This window comes from Phlebotomus papatasi, unplaced genomic scaffold, assembly GCF_024763615.1.
Source record: "Phlebotomus papatasi isolate M1 unplaced genomic scaffold, Ppap_2.1 HiC_scaffold_157, whole genome shotgun sequence".
Taxonomy (NCBI): domain Eukaryota; kingdom Metazoa; phylum Arthropoda; class Insecta; order Diptera; family Psychodidae; genus Phlebotomus; species Phlebotomus papatasi.
This window is the reverse complement of record NW_026604403.1, coordinates 7,470-27,187: the sequence shown is the minus strand read 5'-3', so window position 1 is coordinate 27,187 and position 19,718 is coordinate 7,470. Positions and strand designations below refer to the sequence as shown.

Sequence of the window (19,718 nt, the reverse complement as noted above, 5' to 3'; positions counted from 1 at the left end):
GTATGTAAAGATATAGCAATATTATGATAAAATTCGGATATTAACAATTTAATTGTTTTAGTAAAAAATAATTTTATTTCTTCAATCAATTAGAATTCTTTTTTCTATTCTTATACCATTAATAAATTAATAAATTCAATTGAAATACTAAAAATGTCTCGAAACAACTCGAAAAAGGTTATTACGGAAAAAAGTAGAGAAATAAAGAGTATCTCTTAAATTTAGCTTCCAATAAAATTTAGTTTCTTGAAGTTTCTTTCATTTTTTAAAGTGTTAATTGAGGCATTTTTATATTATTTTTTCTCATATTTTTCTGTGAAGAATTCTATAAATTTGTAAAATCATTTTATGTTGTGAACAGGAAAAAAAATTTCATTTTGAGATTTATAGTTCCACAAATATCTTTTCCTTATAAAAAAGTTCAGCTAGAATTGTAGTCTATTAAGTGTTTTGAGATATATTATTAAGTTTTTAGTGATTTTTCGGAGGTTAAGGGATTTTTCCTAAGTTTTTCTAATTCGAAAGTGAATCGTATTATGACATACCTACACGAAAAAAAGGAAAAATTGTAACAGAAGAAGAATACCAACGCATAGGCTCATAGATTTCTTGAAAAAACAAAGAAACTTTAGCTATCTTACTTGGAAATTCATAAAGAACTCTTTAGTAATAATTAAATTAAATTAAATTGAGTAATAATTAAATATGATATTCTGCTCATCAGATTTAATTTTATATTTCTTATTTGTAGAACTCCATAAAATTTTGAACTAAAATAAAATGAAAATTCAAATAAAATAAATATAAAAAATGTTCGATTTTCATTAATCCTTAATAGTATTTACATTTACAGGTTAATTAAATGAATTATTCTAGTAGTGTAGCTTTATTACAAACATCAAATAATATATTAATTCTCTCGTGAATTTCCCATTTTAATAGATTTTTTTGGACTCAAATAGTTTCAACGAATTCATTCGTGTCCATAGCTATATCCATATATATATGTATATATGTATATATGTATATATATATATATGTATATATATATATGTATGTATATATAAATTAGATGTGTTTTTACAAAAGAAGGCAAATCTGTGAAATGCATAATAAAATAAGACTACTGATTTACGTGAAAAAAGTGTTCTTTAGGTGTGCATGGTCTCAGAAAATTGCTTGGGAAGGTCCTTATCGCAAAAAATCGCAAAATGAGCTTAGTATCTCCTTAAAGTAGATTAAATTTAGAGACAAACTATGCTATTCAGAATACCGGCATTCTGCGGCTTCATAAGTAGAACCTTTGATGAATCCCGAGAATTACGTTTTTTTTGGCTAATGTTAAGACTAAATTAAAGAATGTCCTAGAGGAGGACTACGAGGATAATTTAAATTATGACTATTGCATTTGGGAGTCTTTCTTCTATATAAAAAGACATGCTAAATGGCATAAATCCTATAGGAAGATACAATTATCTGTATCATTTTCCGTGTATGCATACATCTCCAGGGAGCCAAAAATGACGAAAAAATTCATGAAAGTGGTGACTTTAAGAATCTCTATAGGCCACAATTTCCAACCGATCTTAGTGAAAATTTGGGAAAATGATCTTCAATTAGTGCCAAATCAAATAAAAATACTTTTGGACCGATTAAAAATATCGAAAAAAATAGGTTTTGGCCGTCACGGCCCCACTGTGCAGTGGAGTAACAAAAGGGTTTGGGTGGCTGCATGATGCCTTTCAGGAAGTAATAAATATGATCAGAGCTGAAGGAAATAGTGGAGATAAAGCTGTTCTGGAACTACATCTCCCAGAAAAACCTGAAGTTAAAGCTATTTACAATGGACTCACTCCCATTGATGCACTATCAGCAGATGTTCTTCTCAACAGATTTGAAAAAGTGAATCAAAGCAATGCGACATTTGGAGCCGCTGACGTATTGCTTATTACAGCCGCAATTGTACACATAAAGCAGGGTCGTGGACGAAATAAAATTGTTCACATGAATTCAGGCGAAATTAGAAGGTATACTTAAATAATATTTTCTTATTCGAAATCTTACATAAATGGTTTTTAGATTCAAGAAATACAGCGTCATCGATCCTGGACCAGAGGAATTCTGTCTTCCTATAGCTATCCTTTTTGGGAGAGTGTTAAATATGAAAAATTCGGAACGCAGTAAGAGAACCCTACTCAGTTGGAGACGTTATAATGGGAAATTGGGGATTCAAGCTGTAAATTTGGTTAAGGTATGCGGAGGGGTAATAAACCCTAAAGGTGAGTATGACAATAACTTCAATTCATTGTTTAATACTAAGTTCCCTAAGTATTTGATAACTGTGTATAACAATGTAAGTGATTGTAAGAGTATCACATATAAAACACAAAAAACAGATCTAAATTCATCTAACCGTATAAATTTGTTTTTCAATGAGAAAGAAAGACATTACTTTTGTATTAGCAATGTAAAGTCTTTTTTCAATTTTAGAAAACAATGTGATGTATGTGATGTTCTTTATAATTGCGATCATAGATGTCCTGGGCGTTGTACTTTTTGTAATCGTGAACCGCGGTGCCCATTTGTTCAATTCCTCAAAAAGTGTAATGATTGTAATCGAGAATTTCGTGGGGATCAATGTTACATCTACCATAAAGTAAATAACACTTGCAATACATTTAAAATATGTGTAACTTGTGACACATTTTACAAAGTTACAAAATATCATAAATGAGGACCTTATTGCAAAAACCCTGTATCTTTTTTGGTGACTTCAAAAAACCTCTAGAGAAATCTTACGAGCAAAAAACGGCTACAGTTTTTTAACGAGCTAAAAACCATTTATCAATAATTTCTCGCAGTATAATTGAATTAAAATTTGCAAGAAAAAGCTATTTCATGATCTACGAACATAAGACGTCCTTCTCATCATTATTTTAGACATCCCCAAATCCTCTTTATCCACAAGATGACCATCCCTGGAAAAGCTCTGGACATGGTATTACCCTACTTTTTCTCATTTTTCCTCCAGATATGATCAGTTTTGAGCCCATCCATATGATGACTATCCCCAGCACTGTTCCGGATATGGAATTCCCTAGCTTTTTCGCCATCTCTCTTCCAGAAATGGTCAGATCTCAGTCCATCCGCATGGTGACCATCTCCAGCATTGTTCCGGATATGGAATTCCCTAGCTTCTTCGCCATCTCTCTTCCAGAAATGGTCAGATCTGAGCCCATCCGCATGGTGATCATCCCCAGCGTTGTTCTGGATAGGAAATTCCCTAGCTTTTTCGCCATCTCTCTTCCTGAAATGGTCAGATCTGAGTCCATCCACATGGGGACCATCTCCAGCACTGATCCTGATATGCAATTCCCTAGCTTTTTCGCCATCTCTCTTCCTGAAATGATCAGATTTGAGTCCATCCACATGGGGACCATCTCCAGCATTGTTCCGGACAGGGAATTCCCTAGCTTTTTCGCAATTTTTCGCGATTTTCCTCCAGGAAATCCCAGATCTTCTGGGATTTTCTTGCATATTATGCCCAAAACACTTCAGATACCTTTTGTGGTCAGAGGATTTCTGGAGCTTCCACCAGAAATCCCAGATCTTCTGGGATTTCCTTGTATATTATGCCCAAAACACTTCAAATACCTTTTGTGGTCAGAGATTTCTGGAGCTTCCTCCAGGAAATCCCAGATCTTCTGGGATTTTCTTGTATATTATGCCCAAAACACTTCAGATACCTTTTGTGGTCAGAGGATTTCTGGAGCTTCCTCCAGGAAATCCCAGATCTTCTGGGATTTTCTTGTATATTATGTCCAAAACACTTCAGATACCTTTTGTGGTCAGAGGATTTCTGGAGCTTCCTCCAGGAAATCCCAGATCTTCTGGGATTTCCTTGTATATTATGTCCAAAACACTTCAGCTACCTTTTGTGGTCAGAGGATTTCTGGAGCTTCCTCCAGTAAGTCCCAGTTTTCTGGGATTTTCTTGTATATCATGCCCAAAACACTTCAGATACCTTTTGTGGTCAGAGGATTTCTGGACATTCCTCCAGGAAATCCCAGATCTTCCGTGATTTTCTTGCATATTATGTACAAAACACTTCAGATACCTTTTGTGGTGAGAGGATTTCTGGAGCTTCCTCCAGAAATCCCAGATCTTCTGTGATTTTCTTGCATATTTTGCCCAAAACAATTCAGATACCTTTTGTGGTCAGAGGATTTCTGGAGCTTCCTCCAGGAAATCCCAGACCTTCCGGAATTTCCTTGTATATTATGCCCAAAACACTTCAGATACCTTTTGTGGTCAGAGGATTTCTGGAGCTTCCTCCAGAAATCCCAGATCTTCTGTGATTTTCCTGCATATTATGCCCAAAACAATTCAGATACCTTTTGTGGTCAGAGGATTTCTGGAGCTTCCTCCAGGAAATCCCAGATCTTCTGGGATTTCCTTGTATATTATGTCCAAAACACTTCAGCTACCTTTTGTGGTCAGAGGATTTCTGGAGCTTCCTCCAGTAAGTCCCAGTTTTCTGGGATTTTCTTGTATATCATGCCCAAAACACTTCAGATACCTTTTGTGGTCAGAGGATTTCTGGACATTCCTCCAGGAAATCCCAGATCTTCCGTGATTTTCTTGCATATTATGTACAAAACACTTCAGATACCTTTTGTGGTGAGAGGATTTCTGGAGCTTCCTCCAGAAATCCCAGATCTTCTGTGATTTTCTTGCATATTTTGCCCAAAACAATTCAGATACCTTTTGTGGTCAGAGGATTTCTGGAGCTTCCTCCAGGAAATCCCAGACCTTCCGGAATTTCCTTGTATATTATGCCCAAAACACTTCAGATACCTTTTGTGGTCAGAGGATTTCTGGAGCTTCCTCCAGAAATCCCAGATCTTCTGTGATTTTCCTGCATATTATGCCCAAAACAATTCAGATACCTTTTGTGGTCAGAGGATTTCTGGAGCTTCCTCCAGGAAATCCCAGATCTTCTGGGATTTCCTTGTATATTATGTCCAAAACACTTCAGCTACCTTTTGTGGTCAGAGGATTTCTGGAGCTTCCTCCAGGAAATCCCAGATCTTCTGGGATTTCCTTGTATATTATGTCCAAAACACTTCAGATACCTTTTGTGGTCAGAGGATTTCTGGAGCTTCCTCCAGGAAATCCCAGATCTTCTGGGATTTCCTTGTATATTATGCCCAAAACACTTCAAATACCTTTTGTGGTCAGAGGATTTCTGGAGCTTCCTCCAGGAAATCCCAGATCTTCTGGGATTTTCTTGTATATTATGTCCAAAACACTTCAGATACCTTTTGTGGTCAGAGGATTTCTGGAGCTTCCTCCAGGAAATCCCAGATCTTCTGGGATTTCCTTGTATATTATGTCCAAAACACTTCAGCTACCTTTTGTGGTCAGAGGATTTCTGGAGCTTCCTCCAGTAAGTCCCAGTTTTCTGGGATTTTCTTGTATATCATGCCCAAAACACTTCAGATACCTTTTGTGGTCAGAGGATTTCTGGACATTCCTCCAGGAAATCCCAGATCTTCCGGGATTTTCTTGCATATTATGTACAAAACACTTCAGATACCTTTTGTGGTGAGAGGATTTCTGGAGCTTCCTCCAGAAATCCCAGATCTTCTGTGATTTTCTTGCATATTTTGCCCAAAACAATTCAGATACCTTTTGTGGTCAGAGGATTTCTGGAGCTTCCTCCAGGAAATCCCAGACCTTCCGGAATTTCCTTGTATATTATGCCCAAAACACTTCAGATATCTTTTGTGGTCAGAGGATTTCTGGAGCTTCCTCCAGAAATCCCAGATCTTCTGTGATTTTCCTGCATATTATGCCCAAAACAATTCAGATACCTTTTGTGGTCAGAGGATTTCTGGAGCTTCCTCCAGGAAGTCCCAGATCTTCTGAGATTTTCTTGCATATTATGCCCAAAACACTTCAGATACCTTTTGTGGTCAGAGAATTTCTGGAGCTTCCTCCAGAAATCCCAGATTTTCTCAGATTTTCTTGTATATTATGCCCAGAACACTTCAGATACCCTTTGTGGTCAGAGGATTTCTGGAGCTTCCACCAGGAAATCCCAGATCATCTGGGATTTTCTTGCATATTATGTCCAAAACATTTTAGATACCTTTTCTGGTCAGAGGATTTCTGGAGCTTCCTCCAGGAAATCCCAGTCTTCCGGGATTTCCTTGTATATTATGCCCAAAACACTTCAGATACCTTTTGTGGTCAGAGGATTTCTGGAGCTTCCTCCAGAAATGCCAGATCTTCCGGGATTTCCTGGTATATCATGCCCAAAACTCTTAAGATACCTTTTGTCAGAGGATTTCTGGAGCTTCCACCAGGAAATCCCAGATCTTCTGGGATTTTCTTGCATATTATGTCCAAAACACTTCAGATACCTTTTGTGGTCAGAAGATTTCTGGACCTTCCTCATGGAAATTATACATCTTAGCACAGTTCAAGTTAAAAGAAGGTTCTAAATGGATTTAAAGTTATAGGCCATCTTCACTCATAGTTTTTCTCATAGTTAGATAATCGACTTTAAAGATTTTCAGACACTTTTATGCATTTCTCGTCCAATTTTCCTCATTTCCAAGTGAAATTTGCACATCTCAAGCCTGAAGGAGGTTCTAAACAGATGTAAAGTATGAGGCCCCAATCTCTCATAGTTTCCGAGATAATCGACTTTAAAGATTTTCAAACACTTTTATGCATTTCTCGTGCAATTTTACTTGTTTCCGAGTTAAATTCGGCACATCTCAAGCCTGAAGGAGGCTCTAAACAGATGTAAAGTTTCAGGCCCCTATCTCTCATAGTTTCCGATATAATCGACTTTAAAGATTTTCAGACACTCTTATGCATTTCTCGTCCAATTTTTCTCATTTCCAAGTTAAATTCTGTACATCTCAAGCCTGAAGGGAATTCTAAACAGATGTAAAGTTTGAGGTCCCTATCTCTCATAACTTCCGAGATAATCGATTTTAAAGATTTTCAAACACTTTCGTGCATTTCTCGTCCAATTTTCCTTGTTTCCGAGTTAAATTCTGCACATCTCAAGCCTGAAGGAGGCTCTAAACAGATGTAAAGTTTTGAGGCCCCTATCTCTCATAGTTTCCGATATAATCGACTTTAAAGATTTTCAAACACTTTTATGCATTTCTCGTCCAATTTTCCTTGTTTCCGAGTTAAATTCTGCACATCTCAAGCCTGAAGGAGGCTCTAAACAGATGCAAAATTTGAGGCCCCTATCTCTCATAGTTTCCGATATAACCGACTTTAAAGATTTTCAAACACTTTCGTGCATTTCTCGTCCAAATTCTTTTCCTTTCCAAGTGCAGTTTTGCACATCTCAAACCTGAAGGAGGTTCTAAACAGATGCAAGGTTTGAGGCCCCTATCCCTCATAGTTTCCGAGATAATCGACTCTAAAGAATATCAAGCACTTTTACGAATTTCACGTCCAATTTTCAAAATTTACATCTGTTTAGAGCCTCCTTCAGGCTTGAGATGTGCAGAGTTTAACTCGGAAATAAGGAAAATTGGACGAGAAATGCACAAAAGTGTTTGAAAATTTTTAAAGTCGATTATCTCGGAAACTATGAGAGATAGAGGCCTCAAACTTTACATCTGTTTAGAGCCTCCTTCAGGCTTGAGATGTGCAGAATTTAACTCGGAAGTGAGGAGAATTGGACGAGAGATGCACAAAAATGTTTGAGAATCTTTAAAGTCGATTATCTCGGAAACTATGAGAGATAGAGGCCTCAAACTTTACATCTGTTTAGAGCCTCCTTCAGGCTTGAGATGTGCAGAATTTAACGCGGAAACAAGGAAAATTGGACGAGAAATGCACGAAAGTGTTTGAAAATCTTTAAAGTCGATTATCTCGGAAACTATGAGAGATAAGGGCCTCAAAGTTTGCATCTGTTTAGAGCCTCCTTCAGGCTTGAGATGTGCAGAATTTAACTCGGAAACAAGGAAAATTGGACGAGAAATGCACAAAAGTGTTTGAAAATTTTTAAAGTCGATTATCTCGGAAACTATGAGAAATAGAGGCCTCAAACTTTGCATCTGTTTAGAGCCTCCTTCAGGCTTGAGATGTGCAGAATTTAACTCGGAAACAAGGAAAATTGGACGAGAAATGCACGAAAGTGTTTGAAAATCTTTAAAGTCGATTATCTCGGAAACTATGAGAGATAGGGACCTCAAAACTTTACATCTGTTTAGAGCCTCCTTCAGGCTTGAGATGTGCCGAATTTAACTCGGAAACAAGGAAAATTGGACGAGAAATGCACGAAAGTGTTTGAAAATCTTTAAAGTCGATTATCTCGGAAACTATGAGAGACAGGGGCCTCAAACTTTGCATCTGTTTAGAGCCTCCTTCAGGCTTGAGATGTGCACAATTTAACTCGGAAACAAGGAAAATTGCACGAGAAATGCATAAAAGTGTTTGAAAATCTTTAAAGTCGATTATCTCGGAAACTATGAGAGATAGGGGCCTCAAACTTTGCATCTGTTTAGAGCCTCCTCCAGGCTTGAGATGTGCAGAATTTAACTCGGAAACAAGGAAAATTGGACGAGAAATGCACGAAAGTGTTTGAAAATCTTTAAAGTCGATTATCTCGGAAACTATGAGAGATAGGGGCCTCAAACTTTGCATCTGTTTAGAGCCTCCTTCAGGCTTGAGATGTGCAGAATTTAACTCGGAAACAAGGAAAATTGGACGAGAAATGCATAAAAGTGTTTGAAAATCTTTAAAGTCGATTATCTCGGAAACTATGAGAGATAGAGGCCTCAAATTTTGCATCTGTTTAGAGCCTCCTTCAGGCTTGAGATGTGCAGAATTTAACTCGGAAACAAGGAAAATTGGACGAGAAATGCACGAAAGTGTTTGAAAATCTTTAAAGTCGATTATCTCGGAAACTATGAGAGATAGGGACCTCAAAACTTTACATCTGTTTAGAGCCTCCTTCAGGCTTGAGATGTGCCGAATTTAACTCGGAAATAAGGAAAATTGGACGAGAAATGCACAAAAGTGTTTGAAAATCTTTAAAGTCGATTATCTCGGAAACTATGAGAGATAGGGGCCTCAAACTTTGCATCTGTTTAGAGCCTCCTTCAGGCTTGAGATGTGCACAATTTAACTCGGAAACAAGGAAAATTGGACGAGAAATGCACGAAAGTGTTTGAAAATCTTTAAAGTCGATTATCTCGGAAACTATGAGAGATAGGGGCCTCAAACTTTGCATCTGTTTAGAGCCTCCTTCAGGCTTGAGATGTGCACAATTTAACTCGGAAACAAGGAAAATTGCACGAGAAATGCATAAAAGTGTTTGAAAATCTTTAAAGTCGATTATCTCGGAAACTATGAGAGATAGGGGCCTCAAACTTTGCATCTGTTTAGAGCCTCCTCCAGGCTTGAGATGTGCAGAATTTAACTCGGAAACAAGGAAAATTGGACGAGAAATGCACGAAAGTGTTTGAAAATCTTTAAAGTCGATTATCTCGGAAACTATGAGAGATAGAAGCCTCAAACTTTACATCTGTTCAGAGCCTCCTCCAGGCTTGAGATGTGCAGAATTTAACTCGGAAACAAGGAAAATTGGACGAGAAATGCATAAAAGTGTTTGAAAATCTTTAAAGTCGATTATCTCGGAAACTATGAGAGATAGGGGCCTCAAATTTTGCATCTGTTTAGAGCCTCCTTCAGGCTTGAGATGTGCAGAATTTAACTCGGAAACAAGGAAAATTGGACGAGAAATGCATAAAAGTGTTTGAAAATCTTTAAAGTCGATTATATCGGAAACTACGAGAGATAGGGGCCTCAAAACCTTACATCTGTTTAGAGCCTCCTTCAGGCTTGAGATGTGCCGAATTTAACTCGGAAATAAGGAAAATTGGACGAGAAATACACAAAAGTGTTTGAAAATTTTTAAAGTCGATTATCTCGGAAACTATGAGAGATAGTGGCCTCAAACTTTACATCCGTTTAGAGCCTCCTTCAGGCTTGAGATGTGCAGAATTTAACTCGGAAACAAGGAAAATTGGACGAGAAATGCACGAAAGTGTTTGAAAATCTTTAAAGTCGATTATCTCGGAAACTATGAGAGATAGGGGCCTCAAACTTTACATCTGTTTAGTGCCTCCTTCAGGCTTGAGATTTGCAGAACTTAACTCGGAAATAAGGAAAATTGGACGAGAAAGGCACCAAAGAGTCTGAAAATCTTTAAAATCGATTATCTCGGAAACTATGAGAGATAGGTACCTCAAATTTTGCATCTGTTTAGAGCCTCCTTCAGGCTTGAGCTGTGTAAAATTTCACTTGGAAATGAGGTGAGTTGGACGAGAAAAGCATTAAAGTGTTTGAAAATCTTTAAAGTCGATTATCTCGGAAACTATGAGAGATAGGGGCCTCAAACTTTGCATCTGTTTAGAGCCTCCTTCATGCTTGAGATGTGCAGAATTTAACTCGAAAATAAGGAAAATTGGACGAGAAATGCATAAAAGTGTTTGAAAATCTTTAAAGTCGATTATCTCGGAAACTATGAGGGATAGGGGCCTCAAACCTTGCATCTGTTTAGAACCTCCTTCAGGCTTGAGATGTGCAGAATTTAACTCGGAAGTGAGGAGAATTGGACGAGAGATGCACAAAAGTGTTTGAAAATCTTTAAAGTCGATTATCTCGGAAACTATGAGAGATAGGGGCCTCAAACTTTACATCTGTTTAGAGCCTCCTTCAGGTTTGAGATGTGCAGAATTTAACTCGGAAATAAGGAAAATTGGACGAGAAATGCACAAAAGTGTTTGTTAAAATTGTCTGAATAAAGCTTCGATGTGAAATCCGTTGGATGTGAGTTTGAATTTGAATCGGAATTTGTCGACCTCAGCGCCAACGGTCGAAATTTAAAACATGACGCTGATTTTTATAGGGTGACATATTATTGCACTTTTTCGAGCAGTTGTGAAATGGCATTGGCTGAAAAGAGGTGGCTCAAGGAGAGCTCTACTTTTTGCAACGCATTTTTAACATTTGGTGCCCCGGGTGAGGAAACAACAGCATGGATTCAGGAGTTGGAATGGGGTTGCAGTCGACTGCCAAGAAAAAGCGGAAGTCGGATGAGATTGAGGTACGTAGGGAGCAATTGAAAAGAAGGAGACAACAAGCCATGGCGACCTTGGCGTTGATTGAAATTGAGGAGAAAAAGTTGATGGATTTCACGAACGCTGAGAGAGTTATTGAGACCGAGGCGAACGTCGATGAGGATGATAAAAGCTGCAAATCTGATGAGAATACATTGACTGATTTTGAAGGAGAGATGTCAGTTTTGGCAGATGAGATTTATGATTTACCGGATATTCCGTCTACTGGGAATCAAACTAAGACGAGTTGGGATGAATCTGGGCAGGAGTTTGATGATGAGAATTTACTAGAAGAGACATCCCATAGGCGGGACACTGTTGAGAAGAAATCTGGTACAGATACGGCATCTATCAGCGTATTTGCAGACAAAATGGCTCAACTATTGAGTCGTCAAGGTGAAGACAACAAACTGCCAAAATTCAATGGAAACCCTGCCAGCTGGCCACTGTTTTATTCCAGCTACATACGTACGACTAAAAGTGGAGGTTATAAAGGAGATGAGAATGTGTTGAGACTACAAAAATGTCTAGAGGGAGACGCGAGAGATGCAGTTATTTCTCTCCTCGCCCGACCTGACAAGGCGGACAAAATTATTGAGATTTTGAAAAGAAAATTTGGGGGAGACGAGAGAGTAGCTCGCTCAGCAATAGAAAAGGCAAGAGCAGTTCCAGGGCCGAAATCTACAGATGGACAAACTTTTATAAAATTTGCATCGGCTGTAGAGAACTTGGTTTTGGCACTGGATGGAATTGATGACAATTCTTATCTCCAAGATCGTCGACTACTCAATGAGTTTGAAGAGAAATTGCCCTTAAATTTGAAGTGGATGTGGTTGTCTCACATAACTCACAATGAGAAGGCGAGATTGCCTGAATTCTCGGAATGGTTGGCCGGGATTTCCAAAGTAACAGCTGACCGGCCAAAGAGTGATAGAGATGAACGCACATCTACGACAAAGGAATTCCGGAAAACGCGTCAAGTAGGTTCAGTATCGACGAAGAAACCATCGACTTGTAGTCGCTGCGCAGAAGCTCATCGACTTGAGGATTGTCCGAGCTTCAAAAAGATGAGTACTGATGAAAGATTTAAATTCGTCAGGACAAATGGGCTTTGCATCCGATGTCTCAAATCTGGACACAAAATTCGGGAATGCAGGATGGTGAAACAATGTCAAGTACCAGAATGTACAAGGACACATCATTTTCTTCTGCATGTGGATATAAAGCCGAGTAAGTTCATATGTCACATTTTGTACAAAGAGCAATGAGCATTACACTTGAAGTGTTTTATAGATGAGCATTATGCTCGATACGTTTTGTATGGACGAGCTTATGCTCGATATTTATAAGGGTCGGGCTTATGCTCGATATAATTAAAGGGACGAGTGTATCACTCGATATGGACGAGACTAGTGCTCGAAGTGTTTTAAGGACGAGTGAATAACTCGATAAGGACGAGTGTATCACTCGATAAGGACGAGTCTTGTGCTCGAAGTGTTTTAAGGACGAGTTAATAACTCGATAAGGACGAGTGTATCACTCGATAAGGACGAGTCTTGTGCTCGAAGTGTTGTAAGGACGAGTGTATCACTCGATAAATACGAGCCATGTTCTCAAATTTTAGGATGAGTGCATCACTCAATTAGGTCAAGCTTGAGCTCGAAATAGTCTTATCAAGGACGAGCTTTATGCTCGATATGTTTATTAGGATGAGCACTTAGCTCAAATAATAAATTACGCCTTAGGGTTAATTATTTTATTATTGAATGGATCTAAGAACGAAAGGGACAATCCTGAAAGTATAATGTTTATTCTCAGGTAAAGTTGTAACTTCTGAGATAAAAAGGGATGAAAAGGTTGATGATTTGGATAAGGCAAAGCAAGTAGCTGTATGTGGCAGCAACGAGACTTTACTGCGAATTATTCCTGTCACTGTCTCAAACCATACAGGAAAATCACTTAACATTTTGGCGCTACTAGATTCTGGTTCTGCCATCACTATGATGCACCAGGAAGTTGCAGAGTATTTAGAGTTGGATGGCCCAAGCATTGGGTTGGCCATCGAATGGGTTGATGGCACTGTAGTGACTGACAAGAATGCAAAAGTTGTCGATTTCAACATTAAGGGTATATCAGAAAGGGATAGAAAATGGTTGATTAAAGATGCTTATGTAGTAACTCATCTTGACCTCCGACCTGCGGAGCTGGACGTTGTAAAACTTAAGAAGCAATATCCATACTTGAAGTCAATTCCTATACCAAGCTTCAAGAAGGAGAAGCCATTACTCATAATTGGCGAGGACAATGTGAAATTAACAGTGCCAGGTGAAGTAATTGAAGGTAGAAGAAATCGACAGCCGCTTGCCTGTCGCACCCAGCTCGGATGGGTAGTGTCGGGATCAGATGGATGTCGTAACCGGAAACCGGTGGTAGCATGTGTCACTGAACGTTTAATCAGTTTGGTGGAAAGCACGAGTTCTACAGAGAACTTTGGGGTTATGGCTCCCACAGCACAATCAGGAGCCCGGGCAGATAAGAAGGCATTGGATTCGATGCAGCAAACAGTGGTTCGAAAGGAGGGAAGATTTGAAGTCGGCCTATTGTGGAAAAAGGTGAATTAACAAAACTTTGAAATGAAAGTTTACTTAAAGTTATAATTTCTTGAAATTAAATATTGAAATAAATACAATATTTATTTATTTATTTAGGATCAAGTTAACATGCCACCATCCAGAGCGATGGCAATGAAACGGCTGTATTATGTAGAGAAAAAGATGGTTTTAGATAGTCAATATGCCGAAGCATATTGTCGTAAGATGGAAGAATATATTTCAAAGAAATATCTTGTTCCGGTGACCAATGAGGACCAACGTCTAGAGACGGGGCAGACCTGGTATCTGCCCCATTTTGGTGTAACAAACCCGAGTAAGCCTGGAAAACTAAGAATTGTAATGGATGCTGCGGCGAAATCAGAAGGGGTTTCACTGAACACTGAATTACTGAAGGGTCCCGATCAATTGACGTCCTTAACTGAAGTGTTGCTCAAATTTCGTCGAGGAAATTATGCTTTCACGGGGGACATTGAACAAATGTTCCATCAAGTTTTGGTTAGGGAATTAGATCAAAATTACCAGCGTGTATTATGGAGAGGTAGAGATAATCGGGCGCCTATTCAGGAATACAAGATGCGCGTTCTTATATTTGGAGCTTCGTGCAGTCCGGCATTGGCTGCATATGTTAAAAATAAGAACGCTGAAGAGTTCCGATCTGACTTTCCTGAAGCATATGAAGCTATCACTGAGCGGCATTACGTAGATGATTGGCTTGAGTCTTGTGACGACACAGATCAAGCCAAGAAACTTATTGAACAAGTGATTAAGATTCATTCTAAAGGGGGTTTCGTAATTCGGAATTTCATTGCGTCGGATCAGACTATTTTGTCAGATGTGCCCAAAGATCTTTGCTCCTCATCACCAACACTCGACTTAAACTCTGACGAACAGTTTGAAAAGGTGTTGGGAATATGGTGGGATCCTAAAGAAGACGTGTTAACTTTCCGTACAACTTTTTCAAGAATCCCTGGTACATTGATGTCAGGAGATAAAATACCGACTCGAAGAGAAATTTTGCAAATTGTAATGAGTATTTACGATCCATTCGGAATGCTGGTTCACTTAACTGTAGGGGGCAAGATGATAATGCAGAAAGTATGTAATAAAGGGGTTGATTGGTCAGAAGAAATTGATGAGATCACTCATAAAGAGTGGAAAAAATGGGTAGTAGGTCTATCCATGATCTATCAGGTTCGGGTTCCTCGTTGCTTTGCAACAAAAGATGTTAGGGAGCAACAAGTCCAGTTACATATTTTCTGTGATGCCAGCTCATCAGCCTTTGCTGCAGTGGCTTACTTGCGTTTCGGTGATGACCAAATTCATGTCACATTTGTCATGGGTAAAAGTAGATTAGCACCACCATCAAAGACTCTCACAATCCCACGTCTGGAATTGCAGGCTGCCGTTTTGGGAAGCCGTTTAGCTTGCACAGTGAGACAACAAGTCGGAATAAAGATTAACAAAACTTATTTGTGGAGTGATTCACGTACTGTACTATCTTGGATCCAAACTGATCCCAAAAAGTTCCAAGATTTTGTAGGTCACAGGGTTTCCGAAATAAATAATTTGACCCAAGAGGATGAGTGGAAGTGGGTACCTACCAAGCTTAATGTTGCTGATGAAGCAACTCGCTTTGATTTACCCACAGACTTAACACCTGAGTCACGATGGTTTAAAGGGCCTGATTTTTTGTCGCACAAAGAGGCCTCATGGCCTACAATAGAATCAAGTTCAATCGTCCCAATTGCTGTCGTTCAAGCAGAAGAAGTAGTTATAGACGAAAAACCAGAGAATAACCGATTGATAGATTTCAATTCATTCTCCAGTTTTTGGCGCATGATTCGATCAATGGCTTACGTCCTACGTTTCGCAAATCGTGTACGCAAGACTCGAACGATGACAAACTTCCTAACAGTAAATGAACTCAATCAAGCAAGAAACTTGCTGATGAGCCAGTCACAAGCCGAGTCCTTTTCTTCGGAAATAGAAATTTTAAAGAAAGGAAAACCTCTTACAAGAGGGGGACGATTATCTCGCTTGACTCCAGAAATTGATAGCAATGGCTTGATAAGGATGAAAGGAAGACTAGAGAAGTTGGCTCTCAGGGAATTGCCGAATTATAATAATCCTCTTATACTTTGTGGGAAAAATAAATTTACCAAATTTTTTCTGGAGGAAGAACATAAGAGACTAGGACATGTAGGATCACGTTATATCCTAGCCGAAATGAGGCCACTTTATCATGTTATTGGGGGACGTCGCACTCTCAAATGGATAGAAGCCCATTGTGTATTCTGTCAGAAACGACGTGCTAAGACTATCCAACCTATGATGGGGCAATTGCCGCTTGCTCGTTTGGATGTGTATCAACATCCATTCACAAATACGGGCCTTGATTTTTTTGGACCGATTGATACCAAATTAAACCGTAGCCGAGTAAAGCGATATGGAGCTATATTCACATGTTTGACTACCCGCGCGGTTCATTTGGAGGTTTGCGAATCACTCACGACTGATTCTTGTATCATGGCAATACATAGATTCGTTTCAAGGCGTGGAAGCCCCGTTAAAATTATTTCGGATAACGGAACTAATTTTAAAGGGGCTAAGCGGGAATTAAAGGAAGCGCTTAAAGAAATCGATCAAGATCGTATTGGTGTGGATTTATCTAAGAGAAATATCGAATGGGAATATAATCCACCATCCGCGCCGCATATGGGTGGAGCTTGGGAACGATTAATTCGTTCCGTAAAACGTTCCTTGGAAGCTACTCTTAAGGCCTCCGTTCCTACACCCGAAATATTGGTCACTGCATTTGCGGAAGTGGAAAGTATTCTTAATGGGCGTCCATTAATGGTACTTACTGATAATGATGAATTACTTACGCCCAACCATTTCCTCTTATTGCGCCAAGCCACCTATCAGGCTCCGGGAAAATTTTCAGATGACGACCTCGTGTTGAGAAAACAGTGGCGCGCGTCCCAGCGGTTGGCAGATATTTTTTGGACCCACTGGGTTAATGATTACCTTCCGGTGTTGGCCCTTCGACCAAAATGGTGGTCAAATGATCGTCAGATTCAAGTCAATGATCTCGTTGTGATTATTGATAACAAACATGATCGGAATTCTTGGCGTAGGGGAAAAATCGTAAAAATCTATCCTGGATCGGACGGAGTAGTACGCGTAGTTGATGTGAGTACTGCAACGGGTCAATATAGGCGCCCGGTTAACAAATTATGTCTGCTTAGACTTCCAGACAATTAATGTTAAAGACAATTGGAGACATATCCCCAATTGGGGGGACTGATGTTAAAATTGTCTGAATAAAGCTTCGATGTGAAATCCGTTGGATGTGAGTTTGAATTTGAATCGGAATTTGTCGACCTCAGCGCCAACGGTCGAAATTTAAAACATGACGCTGATTTTTATAGGGTGACATATTATTGCACTTTTTCGAGCAGTTGTGAAATGGCATTGGCTGAAAAGAGGTGGCTCAAGGAGAGCTCTACTTTTTGCAACGCATTTTTAACAGTGTTTGAAAATTTTTAAAGTCGATTATCTCGGAAACTATGAGAAATAGAGGCCTCAAACTTTACATCTGTTTAGAGCCTCCTTCAGGCTTGAGATGTGCAGAATTTAACTCGGAAATAAGGAAAATTGGACGAGAAATGCACAAAAGTGTTTGAAAATTTTTAAAGTCGATTATCTCGGAAACTATGAGAGATAGAGGCCTCAAACTTTACATCTGTTTAGAACCTCCTTCAGGCTTGAGACGTGCAGAATTTAATTCGGAAACAAGGAAAATTGCACGAGAAATGCATAATAGTGTTTGAAAATCTTTAAAGTCGATTATCTCGGAAACTATGAGAGATAGGGGCCTCAAACTTTGCATCTGTTTAGAGCCTCCTTCATGCTTGAGATGTGCAGAATTTAACTCGGAAGTGAGGAGAATTGGACGAGAGATGCACAAAAGTGTTTGAAAATCTTTAAAGTCGATTATCTCGGAAACTATGAGAGATAGGGACCTCAAAACTTTACATCTGTTTAGAGCCTCCTTCAGGCTTGAGATGTGCCGAATTTAACTCGGAAATAAGGAAAATTGGACGAGAAATGCACAAAAGTGTTTGAAAATTTTTAAAGTCGATTATCTCGGAAACTATGAGAGATAGAAGCCTCAAACTTTACATCTGTTCAGAGCCTCCTTCAGGCTTGAGATGTGCAGAATTTAACTCGGAAACAAGGAAAATTGGACGAGAAATGCACGAAAGTGTTTGAAAATCTTTAAAGTCGATTATCTCGGAAACTATGAGAGATAGGGGCCTCAAACTTTGCATCTGTTTAGAGCCTCCTTCAGGCTTGAGATGTGCACAATTTAACTCGGAAACAAGGAAAATTGCACGAGAAATGCATAAAAGTGTTTGAAAATCTTTAAAGTCGATTGTCTCGGAAACTATGAGAGATAGGGGCCTCAAACTTTGCATCTGTTTAGAGCCTCCTCCAGGCTTGAGATGTGCAGAATTTAACTCGGAAACAAGGAAAATTGGACGAGAAATGCACGAAAGTGTTTGAAAATCTTTAAAGTCGATTATCTCGGAAACTATGAGAGATAGGGGCCTCAAACTTTACATCTGTTTAGAGCCTCCTTCAGGCTTGAGATGTGCAGAATTTAACTCGGAAACAAGGAAAATTGCACGAGAAATGCATAAAAGTGTTTGAAAATCTTTAAAGTCGATTATCTCGGAAACTATGAGAGATAGGGGCCTCAAATTTTGCATCTGTTTAGAGCCTCCTTCAGGCTTGAGATGTGCAGAATTTAACTCGGAAAGAAGGAAAATTGGACGAGAAATGCACGAAAGTGTTTGAAAATCTTTAAAGTCGATTATCTCGGAAACTATGAGAGATAGGGACCTCAAAACTTTACATCTGTTTAGAGCCTCCTTCAGGCTTGAGATGTGCCGAATTTAACTCGGAAATAAGGAAAATTGGACGAGAAATGCACAAAAGTGTTTGAAAATTTTTAAAGTCGATTATCTCGGAAACTATGAGAGATAGAAGCCTCAAACTTTACATCTGTTCAGAGCCTCCTCCAGGCTTGAGATGTGCAGAATTTAACTCGGAAACAAGGAAAATTGGACGAGAAATGCACGAAAGTGTTTGAAAATCTTTAAAGTCGATTATCTCGGAAACTATGAGAGATAGGGGCCTCAAACTTTGCATCTGTTTAGAGCCTCCTTCAGGCTTGAGATGTGCACAATTTAACTCGGAAACAAGGAAAATTGCACGAGAAATGCATAAAAGTGTTTGAAAATCTTTAAAGTCGATTATCTCGGAAACTATGAGAGATAGGGGCCTCAAACTTTGCATCTGTTTAGAGCCTCCTCCAGGCTTGAGATGTGCAGAATTTAACTCGGAAACAAGGAAAATTGGACGAGAAATGCACGAAAGTGTTTGAAAATCTTTAAAGTCGATTATCTCGGAAACTATGAGAGATAGGAGCCTCAAACTTTGCATCTGTTTAGAGCCTCCTTCAGGCTTGAGATGTGCACAATTTAACTCGGAAACAAGGAAAATTGGACGAGAAATGCATAAAAGTGTTTGAAAATCTTTAAAGTCGATTATCTCGGAAACTATGAGAGATAGGGGCCTCAAATTTTGCATCTGTTTAGAGCCTCCTTCAGGCTTGAGATGTGCAGAATTTAACTCGGAAACAAGGAAAATTGGACGAGAAATGCATAAAAGTGTTTGAAAATCTTTAAAGTCGATTATATCGGAAACTACGAGAGATAGGGGCCTCAAAACTTTACATCTGTTTAGAGCCTCCTTCAGGCTTGAGATGTGCCGAATTTAACTCGGAAACAAGGAAAATTGGACGAGAAATGCACGAAAGTGTTTGAAAATCTTTAAAGTCGATTATCTCGGAAACTATGAGAGATAGGGGCCT

General features: G+C 38.9%; 1 protein-coding gene across 1 annotated transcript; it reads left to right on the top strand.

The window, feature by feature from the left end:
• Positions 1-11,083: 11,083 nt before the first annotated feature.
• LOC129808880 (uncharacterized) lies at positions 11,084-16,969 on the top strand (the record flags this gene model as incomplete). Its single annotated transcript, XM_055858785.1, has 3 exons — positions 11,084-12,395; positions 12,984-13,777; positions 13,874-16,969. Coding segments are annotated over exons 1-3 (5,202 nt in total), but the record flags the coding sequence as incomplete, so codon positions are not given.
• Between the last annotated feature and the right edge of the window lie 2,749 nt (positions 16,970-19,718).